Source organism: Somniosus microcephalus, chromosome 3 (assembly GCF_052327205.1).
Source record: "Somniosus microcephalus isolate GS21.2 chromosome 3, FLI_Smic_1.0, whole genome shotgun sequence".
Lineage (NCBI taxonomy): Eukaryota > Metazoa > Chordata > Chondrichthyes > Squaliformes > Somniosidae > Somniosus > Somniosus microcephalus.
Window position 1 is genome coordinate 325,734,466 of NC_140989.1, and position 26,642 is coordinate 325,761,107.

The window sequence follows — 26,642 nt, forward strand, 5'->3', positions numbered from 1 at the left end:
GATTGTGCAATCTGGCTTCTGGGTTCCCACAAATGTCTCAAAACCTGTTCTGATCATTTTTTTCCCTCAGTAACTGAAATTCCTAATGTCAAAAATATATATATTTTTTTTTAAATCAAAAAATACACAATTCACAATAGCATGATTCAATGTATCCACTGTACTGTAATTTGAAGGCCTCTGCCTCATTCAAAAGCCTGGCCTTGGAGTTGATATTTTGGCCCAGAACTGTGACATTGTGAACTGAATTTGGATTATGCCATCTGAGCATGTGCAGAGTATCTAATTTCCCTTGATGCATCAGTACCAGTCAGCTACACGGAGGAATATTTTTTCTTTAGCTTCTAGTAGTTTTTGCTCAAAATTTTTAAAGAATTATTTTAAGAAAACCTGGGGGACAAATTTCAAAAGCTTTACTGAGGTAAAACGCAAGTGTTTTTTTTCCAACAGAGACTGTGTGCCTGTGTGACAGAAAAAAAAGTGTTCTGATTACATACCTGTTGAAGCCTTTGTTTCTGTTCTATAAACTTCAGAAAGTGAGAGAGAGACTGGGGTCAGGGAAAGAGAGAGCTACAGAGGTGTGAAGGGGAGAAAGTGTGTCATTTTTTATTTTTTACTTCAATTTTCAAAATAAATTGGATTTTGAAACAAACTAATTACCTCGGCCTAGAAATTCAGTTGCCTTAGCGCCGCTTTTGAGGCGCTAGAGGGACTAGCGCCAGAGTTATGGCCAGTTTAAAAATTCCCTGGGGCCCTAAATCGGCGTTGCACCGGTAGCGCTGCGCCGGCACCGATGACGTCATCGGTGTGCGCAGCGTCCCGGTTGCCATGCCGACGGGCCCTAGCGCCGAAATTCAGTTGCGGCCGCCTCGCCCGTGGCAGCCGCAACTAAGACTCTGGCAACAGAGTCTTGCATGAGTTTGCGCCGGCGCATTAAAGGCCCCGCGGCGGCCGGCCGCTTTCCCGCCGGCCGCCTGCCCGCAGCTCCCTCCCCGGACTTCTCCCCCCCACCCCCCGGAACAGATGCAAGCCCGGCACTTGTCCGAGGTGCCGGGCTCATTTTTAGACAGATTTGCGCGGGCCGCGGCCGGGTGCAGGCAGCTCCTCCTTAACGGAAGGAGGAGGCCTGCACTTCCCGAGCCTGCCGCACCGCATCGGGTGCCGCAGCGCCGGAATTGCGGCGCGAAACGGCAGTTAGCGCCGATTTACCGCCGCAAAGACCCTTCAGTAGCGCCGGCAGCCGTTTGGGCGCGGCCCTGCTGAATTTTTGGCGCGCGCAGGGGGACTTAGCGCCAGCACTAACTTCCGGCACTAAAGCCCTGGCTAAGCCAAAACCCAATTTCTAGGCCCTCATGTTTTGTTGACTTCAATGGAAAGTAAAATTCAGACGGGGTGTAAAATGGGTGGTCAATCTGATTGCATCAGTCCCCCCCCGCCAAGTGGGTTAGGTTTAAATTACCCTAATTTAGACAGAAAGAGTGCCTTTCCTTAACCTAATTTGAGTTATTAAAAAAACACAACAAATGAGTTGAATTTATATATAAAAATATATTTAAAAAGGCCACTAATTTAATGCATATGGAATTTGACTTATTCTGTAAACCAGTAGCTCTGATGTTATCTGCTACTTGGCATAAACACTCCTATTTTAAATCAAACAATATGTCCTCATACTCATTGTAAGCAATGCCTTGGGAGATCTGCTAGCAAAAAAAAAAATGGTCAGTCAAGGGTTGATTTGTTCTGGATTTTCAGCCTATGATCTATACTTCAAAGTGATGCAACTATCTCATCCTAAATTAACATAAGGATATATAAATCTCAATGAATGAACTATTTTTAACTGCTCTTAATTTTGTATCCTGTCACAGCCAACAATTTTCTTCAATCATCCGGTTCTGACATTCATGGAAACCCAACAACATGCTCGAGTCTTCAAACCAGGAAATCCAGACAAGAGAGTATCTGTATCTAGAGAGCTTCGGCACAGGTTGGCAATATTAAGGCCCAGGAACTCCAAATTTTGTGCAAGCAACACAAAGTATTGCTAAGCTTCCTGCTGTTTGTCCAGCTGGGCTACCTACCTGTTAGTGCACTGGGTTTCAGGGTTATCTGGAGTTAAATGAGAAGAATCTCAACCCCAGCAGAGTACTGGGAACCTGGCTCAGGTTATCAGGTTACTAAGTCAGTTAAAGAATGTTGACTCGGTTCCAATCTTTCATTTAAAGACAGGTCAGCTATGAGCCAATTGGACATCCAAGTCAGGGCCGGGTGATCTGCACCTCTATTGGGCATCATGGACACCCAGCCTGAAGTGCCAGCAGGAATGACAGAGTGGTGCTGTGCCAATCTGACAGTGGAGAGAAGGCCTGACAAGGACCCAGCTGAAGAAAATGTTTTTTTTACATCTTCTGCTTCCAATGCAGCAAGCGGGCCTCTTGCAGAAGGTAATGGATCCCCTCTTCTGGGATCAGTTACCTTTCCATAGTTAGGTATGGGGGCCTTTATAAGATTCTCAGTGGGACTCAACAGCTCTCAGCTGATGAGTTCCCCTGAGGGCTTATAAAGGTGTACGGAGTGGAATAATGGGATAGCCTGAGAGTTCCTCTGGATATGCTCGCTTGTAGTGGGGGGTGGGGAGGGGAGGGGAGTCAGGCAGAAGATTCAGCCACGGCTCCTGCGTGGCCTCTTTCTTTTAATACGCGGTCCCTTTAAATTTCTGCGCATGCGCGGTATTTACAATGTAAAAACCAATGAGTGGCCTGCGCAGGACCTTTGAGATTACTGCGTGGCCACACATGCATGCACCTTAGCGGGAACTTTGGAGGTAAAGGCTCTGTTTGATGGGGACAATGCATTTAAAACAAGTGTGTGTGTGTATTCAGTCACCAGCTGCTCCTCAGAGGAATGTTTCATAATTGGTGCGGCACACCAATCTGGTCTCCTAAAACACAGCCCACGGTGATAAGATTTCCTGGGATTTATGTGATCACATGTCAGCTCATTAACTACATATCTCATTAGGTAACATCGCTAAGTTCATCAAATTTCAGTGATATGAACAATTTTCAGAGGAATTATTTTTACTGCAAAGGAATTAATGATCGTCAGTTCTACGGCAGTACCAATATACATTTGAGTGCATCGATCATAAGCAGGCGTTTTACATATTAAAACAAGAGATTGTGTATTTCAAGAGTTTGTCTGAAGGAGCTGGTAGAATGTCGGACTGTATAAACTGTTATCCTAGCCATATTTATTGTAAATTAGTATGTGTGCTGCAATTCTCTATGTCTTTATCTCTGTAAATCACCTAATTGTAAATAAGTTTGATCAGTAGTTTTAGCTTGGTCTAGCATTTGACATCGTCAACTTTCCAGATTGGGAGGAGACATAGTGGAAAGCCCATATAAGTTCCACTGCACAGTATTGTTGGTAAAGAGGGTAACTGTTAGCTCTGGCTCTGCTAACTCAGGGTGACAGAAAGTGAAAGAGACAGGAGTAGATTTTCAACTTGCTGCTCGGGTGTCAAACTGGTGTTACGGATTGGCCACCCAGTATAGAAACGGCCCAATTTTCAATTCCATTGAAGACGTCAATCTGCAACACCAGTTTTACGCCCAGGCGGCAAGTTGAAAATTTAACCCACAGTTTTCAGATCGTAAGGATTGCACCCTACTTAGGGAAATTGTTGTCAGGCTGTTTACACAAGAAAACAACGTTGGTAAAAGCTTGAATCATAATGGTGGCATTATGCTGAAGTTAGGGACAGCTGCAATAGGACAAGCTCCTTAAACAAAGACTATTGCGGAGCACAGGATTGATGAACGTACGTAGCCCTGTATGTTTATCATTCCTTCCTTTCCAGGCCACACACTATTTGCAGCCCGCACCCTGTTCTCAGGTTATGACCTAGCCACCTGGAGAAGCAGGATAGTATCCTGGTGATGACTCTCTTTCCAATTTTCCCAACTCGTACTTAATAGAATTGCCTGGCCTTCACTCAGAGCTTCCCTTTGATGGTACAAGTGAGATTAGCAGTTTAGCATTAAGCGGTATTGTGGGCACAGATCTGCATCATACCACATCCGCTTTGCTGTGTTTTACTGCAATATCACAGCATTGGTTTTGACATTAATAGAATCATAGAATGGTTACAGCACAGGAGGTGGTAATTCGGCCCATTGAGCCCATGCTGGCTCTCTGCAAGAGCACCTCAGCTGGTCCCACTGCCCCCGCCCTTTCCCCGTAGCCCTGCAAAAAAAATTTCCTTCAGGTACTTATCCAATTCCCCTTTGAAAGCCACGATTGAGTGTGCCTCCACCACCCTTTCAGGCAGTGCTTTCCAGATCCTGCTCACTCACTGCGTAAAAATGTTATTCCTCATGTTGCCTTTGTTTTTTTTGCCAATCACCTTAAATCTGTGTCCTCTGGTTCTCGACCCTTCCACCAATGGGAACAGTTTCTCTCTATTAATATTTATTACTGTTACATTTCTAAATGATGGAGGCCACAGTGATATCATACATGAATATGACTTTACAAATTTATGTTTAATGTGTACTATTAATAAAAACTAATAAACATTTTCCCGTCAAGCCCCTTAAGAATTGTATATGTTTCAATTAGATCACCTCTCATTCGTCTAAACTCTAAAGAATATAGGCCTAGTCTACTCAATCTCTCCTCAAAGGGCAATCCCCTCATCCCCCTCATCCCAGGAACCAGTCTAGTGAACCTTCGCTGCACTCCCTCTAAGGCAAGTATGTCTTTCCTTAGGTAGGTGTAACGATCAATAACATGTCATTCTATAGTGAACACTAGGTGGAGCCGTAGAGCTGTATATAGCTGTATGTATAAGACTACACTACCCAGCTGTATGATATTAAGACTACATTACCCATGAGGCACTAGGCTACCCACAAGGCAACAGTCAAGATGGAAGCCTCTACAAGATGCTGTACAAGTCCACATGTGCTCAATAAAGTAACTAGCAAAAGCTAGCTGTGTTCATAATAAGAATGTCTATTTATTAATGAACATAACATGGTACCAGGGTGGTGAAGATCTGCTGAAAATTGTGAAAAGCGACATGGAGAATTTGAAGACACCAGAGCGTTTGAAACTCACAGAAAAAATCGACTACAATTGGCAGACTTTTAAACAGCAATTCGAACTCTACATTGCAGCCATCGGATTCGGTATGAAGCCAGACGCAAGGAAGATAGCGTTGCTGCTTACGGTTGCAGGCCCACAGGCGATAGAGGTATTTAATACATTTGTATTTAATCCAGCGGAGAACAGAGACAAATTAGACGATGTGCTACAGAAATTTGATGCACATTGTTCTCCCAAAAAGAATGAGACGTATGAAAGATACATCTTCCGTTCTCAGACACAGCAACAAAATGAGACTTTTGATAGCTTTATAACTGATCTGAAACTGAAAGCACAGACATATAATTTCTCTGAGCTCAAAGCATCCATGATTCGTGACCAGATTGTGTTTGGTATTCATGATAAAAAAGTCAGGGAACGTCTGTTGATAGAAACCGAACTAAATTTGGAAAATGCGGTGAAAATATGCCAAGCCAGCGAGCTAGCTCGAAAGCATGTGCAGACTTTCAGTGAAATCAATAATGATGCGATTGTAATGAGTGATAATGCTGCTGTCGGTGCTGTGTCCTATAAGGGGAAGAAACATGGGCAGAACAGAAATGAAAAGCAATCGGAGGATGAAATTTTAAATTGTAAACGCTGTGGTTACAAACACCAGTTCCGGTGGATACTCCTTCTTCCCTCAGGCCAATCTTTGGTGTTCCATTAGCCGAGGCTGCTGAGAGGACTATGCTGTATGATGGGATCCAGCTGCCAGCAGTTTTTCAAGAGTGCATTGACTACATTGAGAGTTATGGCATGAAGAGTGAAGGAAACACTGAAACCCTCTCCAAGCAAAGATCGCAAGGAGACCTCGATCTATACAAGAGCAGATTGATGACAATGCCGCAACTGCATCTTGTCATTCACCGCCAGAACAATCTCATGAAGACACATCAGACTTACCCGTGTTGAGAAGATCCACACGTGAAGTAAAAGAGCCTGATAGACTTAATCTTTGAGTACAATGTAAAGCTTTGAAAATGTGTTGACTGTTTTGAAAATGTTTATGTTTATAGAGCACTAACAAAAGTGTTACTGATATTATCTTTATTGTTTTCTTGAAAGTTGATTGATATTGATTTTGTTAAACCTCAAAGAAAGGGGGATGTAACGATCAATAACATGTCATTCTATAGTGGACACTAGGTGGAGCTGTAGAGCTGTATATAGCTGTATGTATAAGACTACACTACCCAGCTGTATGATATTAAGACTACATTACCCATGAGGCACTAGGCTACCCACAAGGCAACAGTCAAGATGGAAGCCTCTACAAGATGCTGTACAAGTCCACATGTGCTCAATAAAGTAACTAGCAAAAGCTAGCTGTGTTCATAATAAGAATGTCTATTTATTAATGAACATAACAGTAAGGAGACCAGAACTGTACACAGTACTCCAGGTGTGGCCTCACCAATGCCCTGTATAATTGTATTGAGACTTCTTTACTCTTGTACTCTAATTCCTTTGTAACATAAGCTAACATACCATTTGCTTTCCTAATTGCTTGCTGTACCTGCATGTTAACTTTTTGTGATGCATGTACAAGGACACCCAGGTCCCTCTGAGTGCAAATATTTCCCAGTCTCTCATCATTCAAAAAATGTTCTGCTTATTTGTTCTTCCTACCAAAGTGGATAACTTCACACTTCCCCACATTGTATTCCATTTGCCATGTTCTTGCCCACTCAGTCACCTGTCTATATCTCTCTGCAGCCTCTTTACATCCTCCTCACAGCTTACTTTCCCACCTAACTTTGTATCATCAGAAAACTTGGATACATTACACTCAGTCCCTTCATCAAATCATTAATATAGATGGTAAATAGCTGAGGCCCAAGCACTGGTCCTTGCGGTACCCCGCTAGTTACAGCCTACCAACCTGAAAAAGTCCAGTTTATTCCTACTCTCTGTTTTCTGTCCATTAACCAAGTCTCAATCCATGCTAATATATTACCCTCAATACCATGAGTCCTAATTTTGTGTAATAACCTCTTCTGTGGCACCTTATTGAATGCTTTTTGAAAATCCAAATACACTACATCCACTGGTTTCCCCCTTATCCATCCTACTAGTTGCATCATCAAAAAACTCTTAACAGATTTGTCAAACACGATTTTCCTTTCATTAAACCATGTTGACTTTGCCTAATCATATTATGATTTTCTAAGTGCCCTGTTACCACGTCCATAATAGATTCTAGAATTTTGCCTACGAATGATGTCAGGCTAACTGGCTCCCTGTTTTTTCCATTCCTCCTTTCTTAAATAGCGGGGTTATGTTTGCTACCTTCCATCATTGGGGACTGTGCTATACTAGAGCACTGTGTATGTTGGCAGCAGCCAATGGACAGTCTTAGAAACATAGAAGATAGGAGCAGGAGTAAGCCATTCGGCCCCTCAAGCCTGCTCTGCCATTCAATGAGATCATGGCTGATCATCCAAACTCAGTACCCTGTCCCTGCTTTCTCCCCATATCCCTTGATCCCTTTAGCCTTAAGAAATATATCTATCTAACTCCTTCTTGAATATATTTAATGAATTGGCCTCAACTGCCTTCTGTGGTAGAGAATTCCACAGGTTCACCACTCTCTGGGTGAAGAAATTCCTCATCTCTGTCCTAAATGGCTTACCCCTTATCTTTAGGCTGTGACCCCTGGTTCTGGACTCCCCCGCCATCGGGATCATCCTTCCTGCAACTAGTCTGTCTAGTTCTGTTAGAATTTTATAAGTTTCAATGAGATCCCCTCTCATTCTTCTAAACTCCAGCGAGTACAAGCCCAATCGACCCAATCTCTCCTCATACGTCATTCCTGCCATCCCAGGTATCAGTCTGGTGAAACTTCGCTGCACTCCCTCCATGGCAAGAACATCCTTCCTCAGATAAGGCGACCAAAACTGCACACAATACTCAAGATGTGGTCTCACCAAGGCCCTGAACAACTGCAGCAAGACATCCTTGTTCCTGTACTCGAATCCTCTCGCTACGAAGGCCAACATACCATTTGCCTTCTTAACCGCCTGCTGCACCTGCATGCTTACCTTCAGTGACTGGTGCACAAGGACACCCAGGTCTCGTTGCACTTCCCCTTCTCCCAATCTATTGCCGTTCAGATAATAATCTGTCTTCCTGTTTTTGCCACCAAAGTGGATAACCTCACATTTATCCATGTTATATTGTATCTGCCATGCATCTGCCCAATCACCCAACCTGTCCAAATCATACTGGAGTTTCTCGGCATCCTCCTCACAACACACACGCCCACCCAGCTTTGTGTCGTCTGCAAACTTGGAGATATTACATCTAGTTCCCTCGTCTAGATCATTAATATATATTGTGAATAGCTGGGGTCCTAGCACTGATCCCTGCGGTACCCCACTAGTCACTGCCTGCCACTCGGAAAAAGACCCGTTTATTCCAACAAGTACAGCACAGTGCATCTATTTATCACGAGATGTTAAACTGAGGTCCCGTCTCAGGTGGATGTAAAAAATCCCACGGCGCTATTCGAAGGAGATCTTGCCCAGTGTCCTGGCCAACATTTATCCCAACATCATTAAAGCACATAATCTGGTCATTTATTTCATTGCTGTTTGTGGGAGCTTGCCGTGCAGAAATTGGTTGCCGCTTTTCCTACATTACAACAGTGACTCCACTTCAAAAGTGCTTCATTGGCTGTAAATTGCTTTGGAACACCCTGAAATTGTGAAAGGCGCTATATAAATGCAAGTTCTTTCTTCTTTCCATAGTCTTTGGGGCAGGTTCAAAGCCTTTCAGGAACCAAGGCTGTCAGAAGCCTCACTCATACAGCAATACAAAGTGCGGAAGAAGAAAATCCCATTAATATATATTTATTGGACCATTGAGCCTGCTATTTCTAATTGGAAATTTAATGTATTCTCCCCAACATATTTAAGCCATTATGTCATTGATTGGAGCTGATTTCACGGCTGGTACCATTTTGAAGATTCGGAAACAAACTGCTGGTGATTGCATCATAATGTTGTTGCTTTTATTGCAACCAAAGTTAATTAAGGAATACCAACTGCTTTAAACTGTTTCAATTAATAAATTAGTAATTGTCTCAAAGTATAGTTAATCAAGTTAAGGCAATAGTAGCAATAATTACTGAAATTTATACATATTGGTTAATTAAGATAAGACATCATGCTTGCACTTAACTCAAAATAATAATACGCATTCTGTACAACAGCTTGTAATTAATTTGTATCATTGTTAATTATAGACGGTTCCCTCCCCAGGAGGCTAACAGGCTACGTGCTTAACCCTACTCTGCGGCAATCATAAATTTATGATTGGAAGCAGATTAAAGAAGTGGGCATCCTCTAACTGGCATCGGTGGCAATAGAGTTGGTAACATGGTAACACCTACAATTTGCTTCCTTAATCTTCAAAATTATCTCCAATCAATAGTTTTGTGTCGATAGCACTGTGATCTTAGCACAGTGTATTCGCAGTCAGGAAAACTGCTGCAGACTTTCATCCCAGAGTGCACACCTGTTGATATCACATCAAAACAAAATATATAAGCAAACCTACAGGACCATGAAACTGCCCCATCAGAAGCAGGGGCGCTGTTGTTTTCGTATCTTCACATTCTTCCCTTGGAGAATGGTGTGAAATAGCAGGAGGATTCACAGGCTGATTGAGGGTCTGACAGGCCGCGGTGCAAATGTTACACCCTCGTTCAAAAAAGGGTGTAAAGATAAACCCAGCAACTACAGGCCAGTCAGTTTAACCTTGGTAGTGGGGAAGCTTTTAAAAACAATAATCAGGGACAAAGTTAACAGTCACTTGGACAAGTGTGGAATAATTAGGGAAAGCCAACATGAATTTGTTAAAGGCAAATCGTGTTTCACCAACTTGATTGAGTTTTTGGATGAGGTAATAGAGAGGGTTGATGTGGTGTATATGGATTTCCAAAAGGCGTTCAACAAAGTGCCACATAATAGGCTTGCCAGCAAAGTTGAAGCCCATGGAATAAAAGGGACAGTGGCAGCACGGATACGAAATTGGCTAAGTGACAGGAAAGAGAGAGTAGTGGTGAACGGTTGTTTTTCAGACTGGAGGAAGGTGCACAGTGGTGTTCCCCAGGGGTCAGTTCTAGGACCATTGCTTTTCTTGATATATATTAACGACTTGGAGGTGGGTGTACAGGGCACAATGTCAAAATTTGCAGATGACACAGAACTTTGAAGTATAGTGAACAGTGAGGAGGATAGTGATAGACTTCAAGAGGACATAGACAGGCTGGTGGAATGGGCGGACATGTGGCAGATGAAATTTAATGCAGAAACGTGCAAAGTGATATATTTTGGTAGAAAGAATGGAGAGAGGAAATATAAACTAATGTGTACAATCCTAAAGTGGGTGCATGAACAGAAAGACCTGGGGGTATATGTGCACAAATCATTGAAGGTGGCAGGGCAGGTTGAGAAAGCAGTTAAAAAAGCTTATGGGATCCTGGGCTTCATGAATAGAGGTATAGAGTACAAAAGTGTGGAAATTATGATGAACCTGTATAACACACTAGTTCAGCCTCAACTTTAGGAAGGATGTGAAGGCCTTAGAGAGGGTGCAGAAAAGATTTACGAGAATTATTCCAGGAATGAGGGACTTCAGTTGCGTAGATAGACTGGAGAAGCTGGGATTGTTCTCCTTAGAGCAGAGAAAATTGAGAGGAGATTTGATAGAGGTGTTCAAAATCATGAGGGGACTGGACAGAGTAGATATAGAGAAACTGTTCCCATTGGTAGAAGGGTTGAGAACCAGAGGACATGCATTTAAGGTGATTGGCAGAAGAACCAAAGGTGACATGAGGAAAAAGTTTTTTTACTCGGCGACTGGTTAGAATCTGGAATGCACTGCCTGAAAGGGTGATGGAGACAGACTCAGTCACACCTTTCAAAAGGGAATTGGATCAGTACCTGAAGGGAAAAAATTTGCAGGGCTACGGGGAAAGGATGGGGGAGTGGGACTAGCTGAAATGCTCTTGCAGAGAGCCGGCACAGGCTCGATGGGCCAAATGGCCACCTTCTGTGCTGTAACCATTCTATGATTCCCCGATGTGAGTGCTCCTTCCATGGTCACAATCATCTTTATACCAGCCAATAGGGTGGTTAGACCTATATGGTGGGAGGGTTTTATAGACTCCTACAGCGCATACGATGAGGGGTGGGAGACGACTATCCCGTTACTCCCCGAAGCTCCAGTCTCCACTCGCCAGGACTGTCAGGAGTGGGGTTCAAACCCTGCACCTTCTGACTCAGAGTCAGGAATGCAACCACTAAGCCAAAGCTTCACTCCATCAAAAACAGGATGAGGAGCCAATATAACTCCACCCTTTCTGCCTGCACCACAGTACTGAACCAGTACAAACAGTATAAAGAAGGCATTAAGAATATAAGAAATTATAGAAGGTCTTTCAGCTTACGGAAGCTGCTTCCTCACCAGCCCCCCACACCATGTACAAATTCTACTGTTACATTCAGCACCTCCAACGTGCAGGCATTGAATGGTGGCTTTCAGATTTTGGGTGACAGAATGGAGAGAAAGGAGAGAGAAATATCTACTGGATTCCAAGATTCCAGAGCACCAATTCAAGAGGGTTTGCAGGATATTCGGATACTCTCTCCCAGAGATTAAGGGATATTAGTAATTCAATAATGTCTGTAGGGACACAGGACTGTCGAAATATGAATGAATCATAGCAGCTCCTACATTCCAGGCACTGAAGTGCAGAAACCTGTGCCTGTAATTGCACACTAATTAAATATTAAAGGGAGTGAAGCCCTTTTCGGTTGAAATACTGGTATGGATTGATAGTCAAGGCTTGTATATGACAATATAAATGCAGTCTTTAGGTCCAAGCACTCATGGAAACCCAGCAATATGATGAAAATTTATAGCCCTCTTAATCAATTGTATCACTCCTGTGCCAGACGTAATGAACTAGGCTGCGCTGGCAACAGCGAATTAATGACTTTTCTTATGCAAGAATGGACTTACCTGGCTGATGTTGCATGTTCCCCCTTGAATGAGCCGGTGGTCAAAAAATTAAGCACAGTAGTAACTTTCTGAGCCATAGTTATCGCTGTTCTGTTTCTTGAGGATCTCCCTGTCGGATGCTGCAAAGTTCTTCCACGGCTTCTGGAGTGGATATTAGCCTCTTTAGACATAACTCCAGGGAGATATTCAACTAATATCTTCTGGGTCTATACATCTGGTGGCTGGGCATCTCCAGGAGGATCCAGATCTTCTACGGTGCTGTCATAAGCCTGATCTCTGGGGTCCTTTTCTATTCCTTCTCCTTTTCCACTCCCAGCAAATAAGTCGGAATAGGGGAAAACATTTTCTAGCGATCGCCTTCATTTTAGGGAAATTCCCAAACAAGAAACAGTCTCAAGGGAGATTTATAAATGAAGCTAAAAGCTCCCAAAAAAAGAACAAAAGAAATTGACAAAATACCAATTGAGTCTCTATCTAACATTACATTGAAACACAGCAATTCATCGATAAGATCCCAGGATCAGTTTTCCTCAGCTGCTGTTTTAAGTTACCCGTGTTTTACATATGGCTAGGAATTCCCTTGGAGCTGCTCCCGCTCTGCCACCGTACCATTGCTGAAAGTGCAGCAGAAGCCCTGCTTTCACACGTAAATAGGGTTTCCACTGCACAGCCAGCAAAGGCACGTCACAGTTGGGAACTGCGCCGAGGAAATTCCCTGCCACAATGGCATAAGTTAGTGTCGCGGATCCTCGGACCTAACTGAAGGAATTTAAGACATGGGAGTTTCTTCAGTACACAACTCCTCAGTTCAAAGAGATGAACCTGTATTCACTACAGAATTCCAATGGACCAAATCATTTCCATTCACTCTCGTTGGAACACAGCAAATTACTTCCCATCAGACAGAATTTCTGATCCACATGCAACACTTAAATGTAGTCTCCTCTTCCAAGTGTGAATAATGTCTCATATTTATTTATGTTTTCATTGTTCCGCACGAGTTATATTTTACTCATTAGAACTTTTTAAAAAACATTTCTTGTCAATAAAGTGCCTAATTTAGATTCAGCTGTAATGTTTTAAATAAATGTAGATACAAATAGTTCAGGGGGAATAGTAGCAAAGTGGTTATGTTACTGGACTAATGATCCGGAGACGTGAGTTAATTAAATAAATCTGGAATAAAAAGCTAGTATCAATAATGGTGAGTATTAAACTATCGGATTGTCGTAAAAACCCATCTGGTTCACTAATGTCCTTCAGGGAAGGAAATCCGCCATCCTTACCTGGTCTGGCCCCACAGCAATAGCCTCACCTAGTCAGTTGCAACAAACCGCTACGAAAAACAATAAGAATAAAACCGGATATCGACCTCGGCACTGGCTTCGGACACGACAAAGGCACACCCAGCCCAGTCGACCCTGCAAAGTCCTCCTCACCAACATCTGGGGACTTGTGCCAAAATTGGGAGAGCTGTCCCACATACAAGTTAAGCAACAGCCTGACATAGTCATACTCACAGAATCATACCTTTCAGCCAATGTCCCAAACCCCTCCGTCACACCGGCAGAACAGACCCACCAAGGGTGGCGGCACAGTGGTATACAGTCGGGAAGGAGTGGGTCCCTGGGTGTCCTCAACATTGACTCTGGACCCCATGAAGTCTCATGGCTTCACGTCAAGCATGGGCAAGGAAACCTCCTGCTGATTACCACCTACTGCCCTCCCTCAGCTGATGAATCAGTACTCCTCCATGTTGAACACCACTTGGAAGAAGCACCGAGAGGACACCCCCCATCGTGTTGTGTGGCACTACCACTGTGCTAAATGGGATAGATTCAGAACAGATCTAGCAGCTCAAAACTGGGCATCCATGAGGCACTGTGGGTCATCACCAGCAGCAGAATTGTATTCCACCACAATCTGTAACCTCATGGCCCAGCATATCCCTCACTCTACCATTACCATCAAGCCAGGGGAGCAATCCTAGTTCAATAAGGAGTGTAGAAGAGCATGCCAGGAGCAGCACCAGGCATACCTAAAAATGCAGTGCCAACCTGGGGAAGCTGCAACACAGGACTACATGCATGCTAAAAGGTGGAAGCAGCATGCTATAGACAGGGCTAAGTGATCCCACAATCAACGGATCAGATCAAAGCTTTGCAGTCCTGCCACACCCAATCATGAATGGTGGTGGACCATTAAACAACTAACAGGAGGAGGAGGCTCCATGAATATCCCCATCCTCAATGATGGTGGAGCCCAGCACGTGAGTGCAAAAGACAAAGCTGAAGCGTTTGCAACCATCTTCAGCCAGAAGTGCCAAGTGGATGATTCATATTGGCCTCCTCCTGAGGTCTCCACCGTCACAGAAGCCAATCTTCAGTAAATTCGATATTTACCATGTGATATCAAGAAGCGGCTGAGCGCACTGGATACAGCAAAGGCTATGGGCCCCGACAACATCCCGGCTATCGTGCTTAAGACTTGTGCTCCAGAAGTAGCCGCGCCTCTAGCCAAGCTGTTCTAGTACAGCTACAACACTGGCATCTATCCGACAATGTGGAAAACTGCCGAGGTATGTCCTGTTCACAAAAAGCAGGAGAAATCCAATCCAGCCAATTACCGTCCCATCGGTCTACTCTCAATCATCAGCAAAGTGATGGAAGGTGTCGTCGACAGCGCTATCAAACGGCACTTACTCAACAATAACCTGCTCACTGATGCCCAGTTTGGGTTCTGCCAGGATCACTCGGCTCCAGACCTCATTACAGTCTTGGTCCGAACAAGGACAAAAGAGCTGAATTCCAGAGGTGAGGTGAGAGTGACTGCCCTTGACATCAAGGCAGCATTTGACCGAGTGTAGTATCGAGGAGCCCTAGTAAAACTGAAGTCAATGAGAATCGGGGGGGGGGGGTGGAACTCTCCACTGGCTGGAGTCATACATAGCCCAAAGGAAGATGGTTGTGGTGGTTGGAGGTCAATCATCATAGCCCCAGGACATTGTTGCAAGAGTTCCTCAGGGCAGTGTCCTAGGCCCAACCATCTTCAGCTGCCTCATCAATGACCTTCCCTCCATCATAAGGTCAGAAGTGGGGATGTTCGCTGATGACTGCAGTGTTCAGTGCCATTCGCAACTTCTCAGATAATGGAGCAGTCCATGCCCGCATGCAGCAAGGCCTGGACGACATGCAGGCTTGGGCTGATAAGTGGCAGGTAACATTTGCGCCACACAAATGCCAGGCAATGACTATCTCCAAAAAGTGAGCATCTAACCAACCCCCCTTGACATTCAACGGCATTACCATCGCCGAATCCCCCACCATCAACATCCTGGGGGTCACCATTGACCAGAAACTTAACTGGATATTGTGGCAACAAGAGCAGGTCAGAGGCTGGGTATTCTGCAGTGAGTGTCTCACCTCCTGACTCCCCAAAGCCTTCCAAGGCCTAAAAGGCACAAGTCAAGAGTGTGATGGAATACTCTCCACTTGCCTGGATGACTGCAGCTCCAAAAACACTCAAGAAGCTCAACACCATCCAAGACAAAGCAGCCCATCCACCACCTTAAACATTCACTCCCTCCACCACCGGCGTACCATGGCTGCAGTGTGTACCATCTGCAAGATACACTGCAGCAACTCGCCAAGGCTTCTTTGGCAGCACCTCCCAAACCCGCGACCTCTTCCACCTAGAAGGACCAGGATAGCAGGCACATGGGAACACCACCACCTCCAAGTTCCCCTCCAAGTCACACACCATCCTGACTTGGAAATATACCGCCGTTCCTGGGTCAAAATTCTGGAACTCCCTCCGTAACAGCACTGTGGGAGTACCTTCACCACACGGATTGCAGCGGTTCAAGAAGGCAGCTCACCACCACCTTCTCAAGGGCAACTAGGGGTGGGTAATAAATGCTGGCCTTGCCAGTGATGCCCACATCCCATGAATGAATAAAATAAATGTTCAGTTTGATCATTTTTGGATCTTCCACTATTGCAGTGTTTTTCACTGTCCACTGTGACACAGACTTCAATCATACAGTGGCACAATCAGACCTTGGCTGGAAGCTCCACTCAGCTGTTCTGATGCCTGGTCTTACCCATAGTGACAGTTGCCACATTGATCATCACAAACCAACTCTTGCTTCATAGCCACTGTCAGGAAAAAGGTTGATCTAACCATATTTATTGGCAGAACTAGATAAGTGCTCATCAGGATTGAATTGTCCATACTGGAGAGGGATTGTATTTAGAGTTCACTGCATTCATATGGTTTCTCGTACTTGTGGAGCAATTTCAATATACAGCCAGCTTATCTCCAGCATTTATCCCTATTTAACAATACAGCACTTTCCTGAAATGGCATCTCTTTTATCCTACAAGGCGTTTAGAAAGAGAAATAGAGGGGGAAAAGAGATTGAGATAAAAGGCAAAAGGGAAAACAAGGGGAATGAGAGGAGTCGATATAGAGGAACAGAGAGGGAGATAGAAATAGGAGGGGAACCATAGAAATTTACAGCACAGAAGGAGGTCATTCTGCCCATCATATCTCTGCCAGCTTTTTGCTGGAGCAATCTAAAACTAATCCCATTGCCCCGCTCTCTACCCATAGCCTTGTATCTTCCTCGGCTTCAAATATTTATCCAATTTTCCCTTAAAAGAAGCAATGGTGTCTGCTTTTACCACTCCCTATGGTAAAGCATACCACCTCCAACAACTCTGCATAACAAAATTCTCCAAACTTCTCTTCTCATGCTTTTAGTGATAATTTAAATAAATGACTCCTCGTCACTAACTTCCCACCAAAGAAAACAGTCTTTCGCTATTCAATTTATCAAAACTCTTCATAATTTAAAAAACCCCATTAAATCTTCTTTCAGACTTCTCTGATCTAGTGTATAGTAGTTCAGTATCTCAAGTTTCTCTTCATAACTAGTTTCCCATCCCTGGCATCATCCTGAACACTTTCTATGACTTTAATGTCTTTTTGATAATGGGGCACACTTAACTACACACAGTACTCTAACTGTGGCCTAATCAATGGTGTGTATAAATGAATCATTATCCCTTTACACACACTCTATGTACCTATTTACAAGAGAGAGAGAGAGAGAGAGAGAGCGAGAGAGAAGGTAGAGAGAAAAAGAGGGCAAGAGAGAGAAAGACAAAGAAAGAAATCAAACAATGCTGACATAATTAGTTAAAGCAATTGGTAAGAAAGAACCAAAAAACAGTAACAATCCAAGCTGTGAAGTTTCTTTTTGTAAAATTGTTAAGGAGCTAAACTTAGAGAAAGCCATAAACCAACATTAAATAAAAACTCAGACAAGGTTCCTCTAATTATGGCATCCAAGTTATCTTTCCAAATCAAAACAGTTTGAATAATTCAGTGATATTAAAGGTTTAAGTACTGCCTTACCTGTTATAAATATCATCGTCCTCACCGCCCCAGCCCCAGTACTCGTTTGGGAAGCCATTGATTTTTAAAAACTGTTCCTTGCTCAGTCCCGAGACCCCACCAAAGTAGCCACTGTATGGTAGCCTAACAGGAAAAAGGAGAAAGTTAGCGAGAATCAGCAACACTTAAGCAAACCTTTCTTTGCAATGCAATTTCAATGTTCAGAGTGACAGGTTCATTTTCATCCTTTCAAAATTATCTGTCGACATTTCAGAAGCTTGATGTCTGGCATTTTATGTTTGAGTATTCTTTCGGATGTGACGTTAAACTGAGGCCCCGTCTGCTTTCTCATGTGGACGTAAAAGATCCCATGGCACTATTTTGAAGAAGAGTAGGGGAGTTATCCCCGGTGTCCTGGCCAATATTTCTCCCTCAACCAACGTAACAAAAACAGATTATCTGGTCATTATCACATTGCTGTTTGTGGGAGCTTGCTGTGCGCAAACTGGCTGCCGGGTTTCCCACATTACAACAGTGACTCCACTTCAAAAGTACTTCAATAGCTAAAGCGCTTTGAGACGTCCGGCGGTCGTGAAAGGCGCTATATATGCAAGTCTATCTTTCTTTCTTCTTTTTTAAATTACTGATTATTCCCTTTCTTCCGAACAATATTTAAACATAAATCATTTTCCCCTAGAGCTGACCCAGCCACACAGGGCACCGGTACCCTGGCACAGACTTGTGTCTACAATTACTCTGAGAGTTACTAATTTCAGCAGTGCCATCTTATGCCACTCTGGAAACAGTCACAAGGAAGCGCATGGTCTCAGCTCACATGTGCTGCTGACAGTATGTCCAGGTGCTGCGAATCACTGGGATGAGCTTATGTCCTACCACTGCATGGCATAGCATGCTGGAGCCGGGACACATTCCTATATTATACATTGTCCTTTCTAAAAAAAACTGTTTATTGCACCCCAATTTTTTTTTTTTTTTAAATGGTGAATGCAATAATGACCACATCTTGCTGGAGTGGGGCAACTTGCAGCGTGCGCCATTAGTTAGATTTACTTGTCCTGCACCCTACAACTCGAAAAAATTTTGTCCTTTAAGTTGCTGGGAGTGCGAGCTGGTTAACGGCGTGGCGAGGGCAACGGGGCATCTGGGACCTTAGTGAATGACGGGGCTAACAGCGTATCTCCTTAACCAATGAGATTTAAGGATTGAGAAATTTGCGCATTAATAACAGTGTGAACTCATCGTTCTTTTCCCAGCAAAATTTGGGCCATTCTATTTTCATGGAGTGACAGCGCACTTCTAAATCAGCACAGGTACAAAGGGGATCACAGACTCTTGTAAAATCACTTGCCAGACAGAATCATGCTGCATCTTTTTGGCATTTATTCCAGGTCAAATGGCACCAAATGGAACACAAGATTTATGAAAACTATTGAGAGCCTGAAACCAGCTTAAAACATTTAAAATAAAGGGATATATTGTTTCTGGGGAAAAAAATTTTGCCCCATCAGCAGTGATTTCTCTCTCTCTGCTTGAGGTTTATAACAAGCAGCATACTGGCAGTAATCATCCTGCTTTAACAAGCAGAGATACAAGGGATCCTCAGATTACAATCTGGATACTCAAAGTAGTGAACGCCATTACATCCATCAGAGACAACCACAAAGCTCCGTCAGTCTTTTTTCATTCTTAGGCCGCAATTCATCTTCAGGTTTGACTTGCTGTCAAGATAGTTGAGGGTAGTGAGAATAAGATGAAAACAGTTTCCTCCAAATGTGCAATTGCAGACGATTAAGCGGAGAAGGCCTACGGCATTATTGGGCAGCTCACCGACTGTGTCATTTCAAGTATGTTGGTTATGGAAAGGGATTTTTACATGATTTTTGGCAGTTCTTTTGCCACACACAAAGCAATCTTCAAAAGCATTGAAAGTTTCACAACATTCTCTTTGGTGCATCTGCATTTCTTTCTGCTTTCATATTAACTCACAATGACATCACTTCAAGGCAAAAAACATGTAATCTGTCCATTGCTTTTTCTTACATACATAGCTTATACGTCTCGAGCGCATTAACAGTGAGTGTTTTTGCAGTTTGCACAATGCCTATGGGGAACAAACATCTTATATATATGGGGTATGATAGTCTGCCTGCATTCCATACTTTGCATACTTTATGAGGTTATGTTATCTGCGTTGGTGTCACTTCTGCCCCCTCATGACATTTTACAAACTAGCCTAACTGCCTTCAATATTATTTTACTTCAAACACCATAAAAGAAATACTCCTGGACAAGTACCTACAATAATCTTGCACTTGAGTATTCTTTCTAACAATTTTTGAACACTCCCTGCACAAGCAATCCAGCAACTCTCAATCACTATGAATCATTCCGAGATGCAGTCATTAAAACTCCCTTTACCTGCATTTTCTTTTTCAAGGCTGTACTTTGTGATGATAGTGTGCTGATAAAGATATTGGATGCCCGAGTTAAGGAGTAGTACACTTTGTAATTATGAATCAGGGGTTTCTACTTTAGTGCTCCTGGTACATGCCAGGAGCTCATATCAAGAAATTGCACATCCCCAACCTGTGAGTTCCCACTCTTTAAAACTAACGGTCAAGAAAGTGGAAATTTCTGGCCATGTTTTCTAGTGCCAGCACAAAGCACACTACGGACAAGTATAATACAGACCGGATATCGAATAAAGCATTTTGTATTTGTCCCCAAATACATCGCTTTGACATTTCCATTATTTAGACTGGTCGTGCTTATGGCACTTTAAATGAGGCTCGATTTTCTGCCTATTTGTTCTGAACTATGGGAAGTTTTGTGCTGTCAATTTGTGACGCTAACAAGTGGGTTAAGACTACCGTAAACTCAAAAGGCCCAAAATTCTGACAGTGCCATTGCGAGGCAGAGCGGTACCTCCACGTACCTTCAGCTTGTGGCACTGACCCCATCCATAACTTGCGAGATTAGCTAATTTAAATAGTAAGAAGTCTGTAGACTATGTAGAGGGTGCGCAGAAAACATCAGAGCAGACAAGAGAGTGGCCTGAAAAAGATGTTAGAGGGCAGGTCTCAGAAAATGTCTGAAGGAGGACATGGCGGACATTGTGCAGCAGTGGGGGTGGAATGGATGTTGTAGGTGGGGGCCAAAAAACACCTGGAGTAAAGGAAGACACCTGATACAGCAGCAAGATATAGAAGCTCCTTCTGCTTAACGAAGCAATGGAGGAAACAGACAATCTGGGCAAGAAGGATAGCAGTCAGGTCGAAGAACCAAGCAACAAACTTCACAGAACATGTCCTCCTAAAAGAGATATGGAGCAGGAGGGACGGTCTGTTTGGGGCCAGGGACCAGAGATCCCCCAAGAATATGGTATGCACTTTGATAAGGGATGTGATTGTGACAGTGAATGCCACTTTCTTGTACCCCAGGACTCCTTTGTAGCGCAGGAAGACATTTAATAGCCTCACTGGAGCAGCCAACGTAAGCTACCCTGCTATCTCTGATCCATCTTTGCAATCTTTTTCTGTGTGTAGCACTTTCGTTCATTATCCTCACAGTGCCATAGGAGAAGTGAAATTGGGATCTGACAATGGGAACTGGAGGCTCTACAGAAGTCAGCCCCCAGCACTCAACCATGTGGACTCAGGTCCCTGGGTCCTGCTCTAAAAAGAAAGATGCTGATGAGCATTACACTCATGTCGAGGCACAGGTAAAAGCTCCATGCCAGAAAGGGGGGAAGCAAAAGGTTGCCCAGCATGCAACTGCTAAAGGCAGCTTGCAGAATCCTCCCATACATTTTAAGTGACCATACTTTAAAAGGTACTTAATTGGCTGTAAAACATTTTGGGATGTCCTGAGGTTGCGAAAGGCTGAGACTATAAATGCAAGTTCTTTCATTCTTCCTTAGTCGCACAGCTGAGAATAGATTTTCTGATTGTTTCAATCAAAGGTGATGTTGTGTATGCACCTTTAAGGGAATAACTGGTTTTAGACTGCAGTACCGGCAGTGACCACCCCTGTATAAAAGGCCCTAGCAGGCTTCTGTATTTCAGTCTGACGTTGCTTCCTGTTCAATAAAGTACCTGTTAAACTGTTCTCCCGAAGTCCGTCTATTATTGAGGCGCGGGCTTTACAGTGGCGATGAGTAAGTTCGAACTCACCTGCAGTGTGGCATCATCTCACGGGGATTTCGCCCTGAGAGGAGGGTTCTGGAAGGTCGTAGTCTGAGCAACGGGCATCGACCGAGGGCAACCGCCCAAAGAATTCATCGGTGTTCGGAGAATTGCGGGAGAGGCTGTGGAGAGCTGTGCTTGGCTCCCCAGTTAAGGTGTTCCAGCAAATCGTGCTGGTAGCAGGTAGCGCGCTGACCCTTCCGGACTGCGGCGGGCTCAAGCTCGATCGAGCGGCTCTACAAAACGGGCCGCGCAGCGTCGCCGGGAAAAGAAAACAAGAGAGAAAGAGGGTGGAGCGCACAGGGCGCGGTCGGTGCTCAAGAACAGGGCAGCGGAGAGAAACTAAACGGGGGGAAGGAAAGCGAGATGCGCCGAAGCTGCGGGTTGCCGCCATTACCCCGTAGAACGCTAGGAGCAGCGTGGCAGCAAGGGGAAGAAGCAAAAGCGCGGGAGGCGCCATTTTATCCCGTTGGGGAAGAAGCAAAAGCGTGGGAGGCACCATTTTATTCCATTGGGGAAGAAGCAAAAGCGCGGGAGGCGCCATTTTAAATCACCCAAGATGCCGAAAAGTGGCAGTATCACTGCTTTCGACAACGAGGTAGAAGACTGGACCACGTATGTGGAAAGAATTGAAGTGTACTGCAAGGCAAATGAGGTGGCCGATGGAAAGAGGGCGTCGGTATTATTAAATCTGATGGGTGCGAGTACGTACGGCCTATTGCGGAATTTAATTACCGCAGCTAAACCAATGGAGAAAAGTTTTGAGGAGATTGTTCATATCTTACAGGAACACCTAAGCCCTACATCACTGCTGATAGCAGAAAGATTCAAGTTCCATAAAAGAAACCAGCACAAAGATGAGAGCAATGCTGACTATCTTATAGAACTACGCAAGTTATCGAAGCACTGCCAGTTCGGAGCAGGACTGGCAGACACCTTACGGGATAAGTTTGTCTGCGGGCTCCAGACTGAAGGAACCCAGAAACGACTACTTTCAAAAAAGGACCGGACGCTAGAACAGGCTTTCAGCGTGGCAGTATCCTACGAAGCAGCAGCACAGGGAGCTGCGGAAATACAACAGAAACCACAAGAATACAGCGCTAACGAAATGGCGTATGGAGCAGAAAAGTGCTATCGCTGCGGCAGAACAACCCATGAGCAGAAGGACTGCTGGTTTAAAGACAAAATATGCAGGCAATGCGGAAAAATGGGACATATAGCAAGAGTCTGCAGGTCGGGAAAGAAAACCAACACGACAAGAACTACTAAGGAACAGTACAGGAAAGTAAAGAAACTGACAGACAGTAGTTCAGAAGATCAGGAGAGTGATAAGGACTCCGGGAGCAGGAGACTAAGTTGTTTAAAGTTACACAACGTGATCGCAAAGGAAGATCACCGAACCATTTGGGTCACCCTCATGATAGCAGGGTCCCCAGTAATGATGGAATTGGACACAGGATCAGCCCTAACTGTCATGAATCGACGAGACTATGAGCGGCTATTCTCACACATACCCTTAAAGGACACGTCCATTGTATTGAAGGCATACACGGGGCAAAAGGTCTACCCTAGAGGAAAAATAAGGGTGCCAGTTGATGTGCCTCAATAAATCCGAGACTCGATGTCAGCGAAACAAAACAAGGCTTTTATTGACTTAGAAGGTAACACACAGAGGAGAATGTATCTTCCATCCAGAGGTCTGCCGTACTGGATGTGCTGCAGGCTGGGCCAGCTTACATAGGAGCCAGGTATGGGCGGAGCCCTACACACAGTACAATACAATGGAAATGAAACTGAAACCAACCACAGTCACAGGCAGAGAAATACTGATGAGTGATGAATGGAATATTTCATCACACCAGTTGAATATAACGGAAAGGAAACACAGAAACTATACATGTATATACTACGAGATGGAGGACCACCATTATTGGGACGTGAATGGATCCGAAAAATACAATTGGATTGGCATTCCATTCAGGCACTAACTGTGACTGACAAAAAAGATGATGATGTCGCACCTGGACGTCTGTCACAAATTCTATCTGACGCGGAAGAGGTATTCCAACAAGGACTTGGGACGCTAAAAGGAGTAAAGGCAACCATAAAGATTGAGGATAACGCAACCCCAAAATTTTTCAAGGCCAGACCGGTGCCATACGCGATCCGCCCAGCCGTTGAAGCTGAACTGGAGAGTCTGGAGCGTTCTGGGGTGCTGTCTAAGGTGGACTGGAGCGAGTGGGCCACACCCATCGTTCCTGTAATGAAGAAAGCATTGAGCAGCACGCCTGGGGAGCCAAGGAAGGTTCGCATCTGTGGAGACTTCAAGGTGACTGTGAACCCAGTCCTGCACACAGTACAGTATCCACTCACTATCTGGAGGGAAACGTTTTACAAAGATTGATCTGGCTCAAGCGTATCTACAAATGGAGGTGGAAGAAGCATCTAGGAAATACCTCACGATAAACACTCACAAAGGCCTTTACCAGTACAATCGACTGGTATTCGGGGTAGCATCGGCCCCGGCTATTTGGCAGAGGGCAATGGAACAAGTCCTGCAAGGGATCCCGGGGACCCAGTGTTATGTGGACGACATCCTGATTACGGGCGAAAATGACAATAAACACCTTGCCAACCTGGAACAGGTGCTCACGAGATTGCAGGAATATGGGCTACGAGCCAACCGCCCCAAATGAGAGTTCTTCAGGAGACAAATCTTGTATTGTGGCCACATGATTGATGAGGAAGGGTTGCATAAGTCGCCGGACAAGATTGAGGCTGTAGTCAAGGCTCCAGCACCGGAAAATGTGTCGCAACTGAGGTCGTTCTTCGGGTTGGTGAACTACTACCATAAGTTCTTGCCGAATTTATCTACAATTCTGCACCCACTGAACGGCCTGCTTCAAACTGGTGTAACATGGAAATGGAGTGATGAGTGTAAGCGTGCCTTTCAGGAATGTAAATGCCTAATCACTTCCAAAGAAGTATTGGCCCACTACAACCCAACACTACCGATTCGGTTGGCATGTGATATGTCACCTTACGGCATTGGAGCGGTGCTGTCACACAAATTCCGTGACGGTTCAGAGAGGCCAATAGCCTTTGCATCGCGCTCGCTAACCTCAGCCGAGCGTAACTACGCCCAGATTGACAGGGAGGCCCTCAGCCTGGTGTGGGGGGTGAAGAAGTTCAATCACTATCTGCACGGGCAGAAATTCACCCTACTGACTGATCATCAACCCCTGGTCTCAATTTTTAACCCAAAGAAGGGCGTTCCGGTGATGACGGCGCAACGGCTGCAAAGATGGTCACTTTTTCTAGGGGCACATCAGTATGACATAGAGTACAAAGGTACGAAACAGCATGGAAACGCTGATGGGCTGTCGCGCCTACCGTTGCCTACGGCGGAAGAAGCACCTGCAGTGGACCCTGTTGAGATATTCCATTCGACCATAGTCGAATGTCTACCTGTTACAAACTCAAGTATAGAGAAGGAAACCCGAAATGACCCGACACTCTCTCGGGTCTATGATTTGACGGTGAAGGGATGGCCAGCACATGGCGACTCACTGTTGCCAGCATTCTCGCCAAGGAGAGAACAGCTGTCAGTGTGCCGGGGGAGCTTGATGTGTGGATCCCGAGTGGTAATTCCACCCAAGTTGAGAGGTAGAGTGCTCAATGAGCTTCATGAGGGTCATCTGGGAGGGGTAAAAATGAAGAGCCTAGCCAGGGCGTTTGTGTGGTGGCCGGGAATCGATAAAGAAATCGAGGATATGACCAAGAGATGCACAGGATGCCAGAAGGTCCAAAACGCTCCACCACAGGCCCCGCTACATACATGGGAGTGGCCCTCATCTCCATGGCAACGGGTACACATTGATTTCGCTGGTCCATTTATGGACTCAATGGGCTGGATTTTGCTACGGGGGCGGGTTGGAGGTGGGAAACCCACATTCGGGCTTGTTGTCCCGCCTCCATGGAGATGTGGCCAACCCACTGGATTTTCCTCTGATTGACCTTGTTGAGCCCGCCCTGTGGGCTCAGCAGGCCAATTAAGGGCCACCCGGCAACAGGTGACGTCAGAGATTGACATTTCATCTGTCAAAAGCTTTTGGCACATGAAATATCAGTATTTAACAGCTGTTTGAAGCTGTCAAGCACTGAAAAACTGCTAATTCAGCCTCAGTCCTTTCTCAGGATAACTTTAAAATCATTTTGCTGCAGAAACAAAGAAGCTGATTTTTTTTTAAAAATCGGAGCTTCTGTGGTTCTTGCAGCCGACTCCCGACACCGGAATGCAGGACTCCTGTAAAGGTAAGTAAAAGTTAAACTTATTTAAACACTTGCAAAACACTTACCTTTGCACTCCTGCACCCCTCACTCACCTGAACACTGGGCATCTCGACCCCTCCAAGACCTCAGACCCACGTCCCGCCTCGAAAACTTTTCGTGGTTTGGAGCTGTCGGGAAGCCCACAAACCAGCAATAAAAATCGCGAATAGGCAAAAAACTACCTGTTAACTACCTGTTAACAGGCAGTTTAATTGCCTTTAATCCCTTCCCGCCTCTGGGAGTCGGGTTCCAGGACTTGTCGGGAACCCGACTCCTATGAAATTGACATGGAGGCGGGTTGGAGGCGGGATGGGGTCGGGACCCCCGGATTTCCGATTTTTATCGCCCGCACGCCTCCAACCCGACTCCAGGGGCTTAGGAAAATCCAGCCCAATGTTTCTAATCGCTGTGGACGCCCATTCGAAATGGCCGGAGGTCATTAAAATGTCCTCCACCACCACGGAGAAAACTATTGCAGTCCTAAGGACCATCTTCGCCAGGAATGGGTTGCCAGAA

General features: G+C 44.8%; 1 protein-coding gene across 2 annotated transcripts in view; it reads right to left on the minus strand.

Moving 5' to 3' along the window:
- b4galt2 (UDP-Gal:betaGlcNAc beta 1,4- galactosyltransferase, polypeptide 2) overlaps positions 1 to 26,642 on the minus strand; it is a 587,897-nt gene that overhangs the window by 71,224 nt on the left and 490,031 nt on the right. For both annotated transcript variants that reach the window (XM_085983112.1, XM_085983110.1), the window contains exon 5: positions 17,611 to 17,733. In XM_085983112.1, coding sequence (XP_085839238.1) covers positions 17,611 to 17,733 — 123 coding nt within the window. The remainder of the gene's footprint in view (positions 1 to 17,610; positions 17,734 to 26,642) is intronic.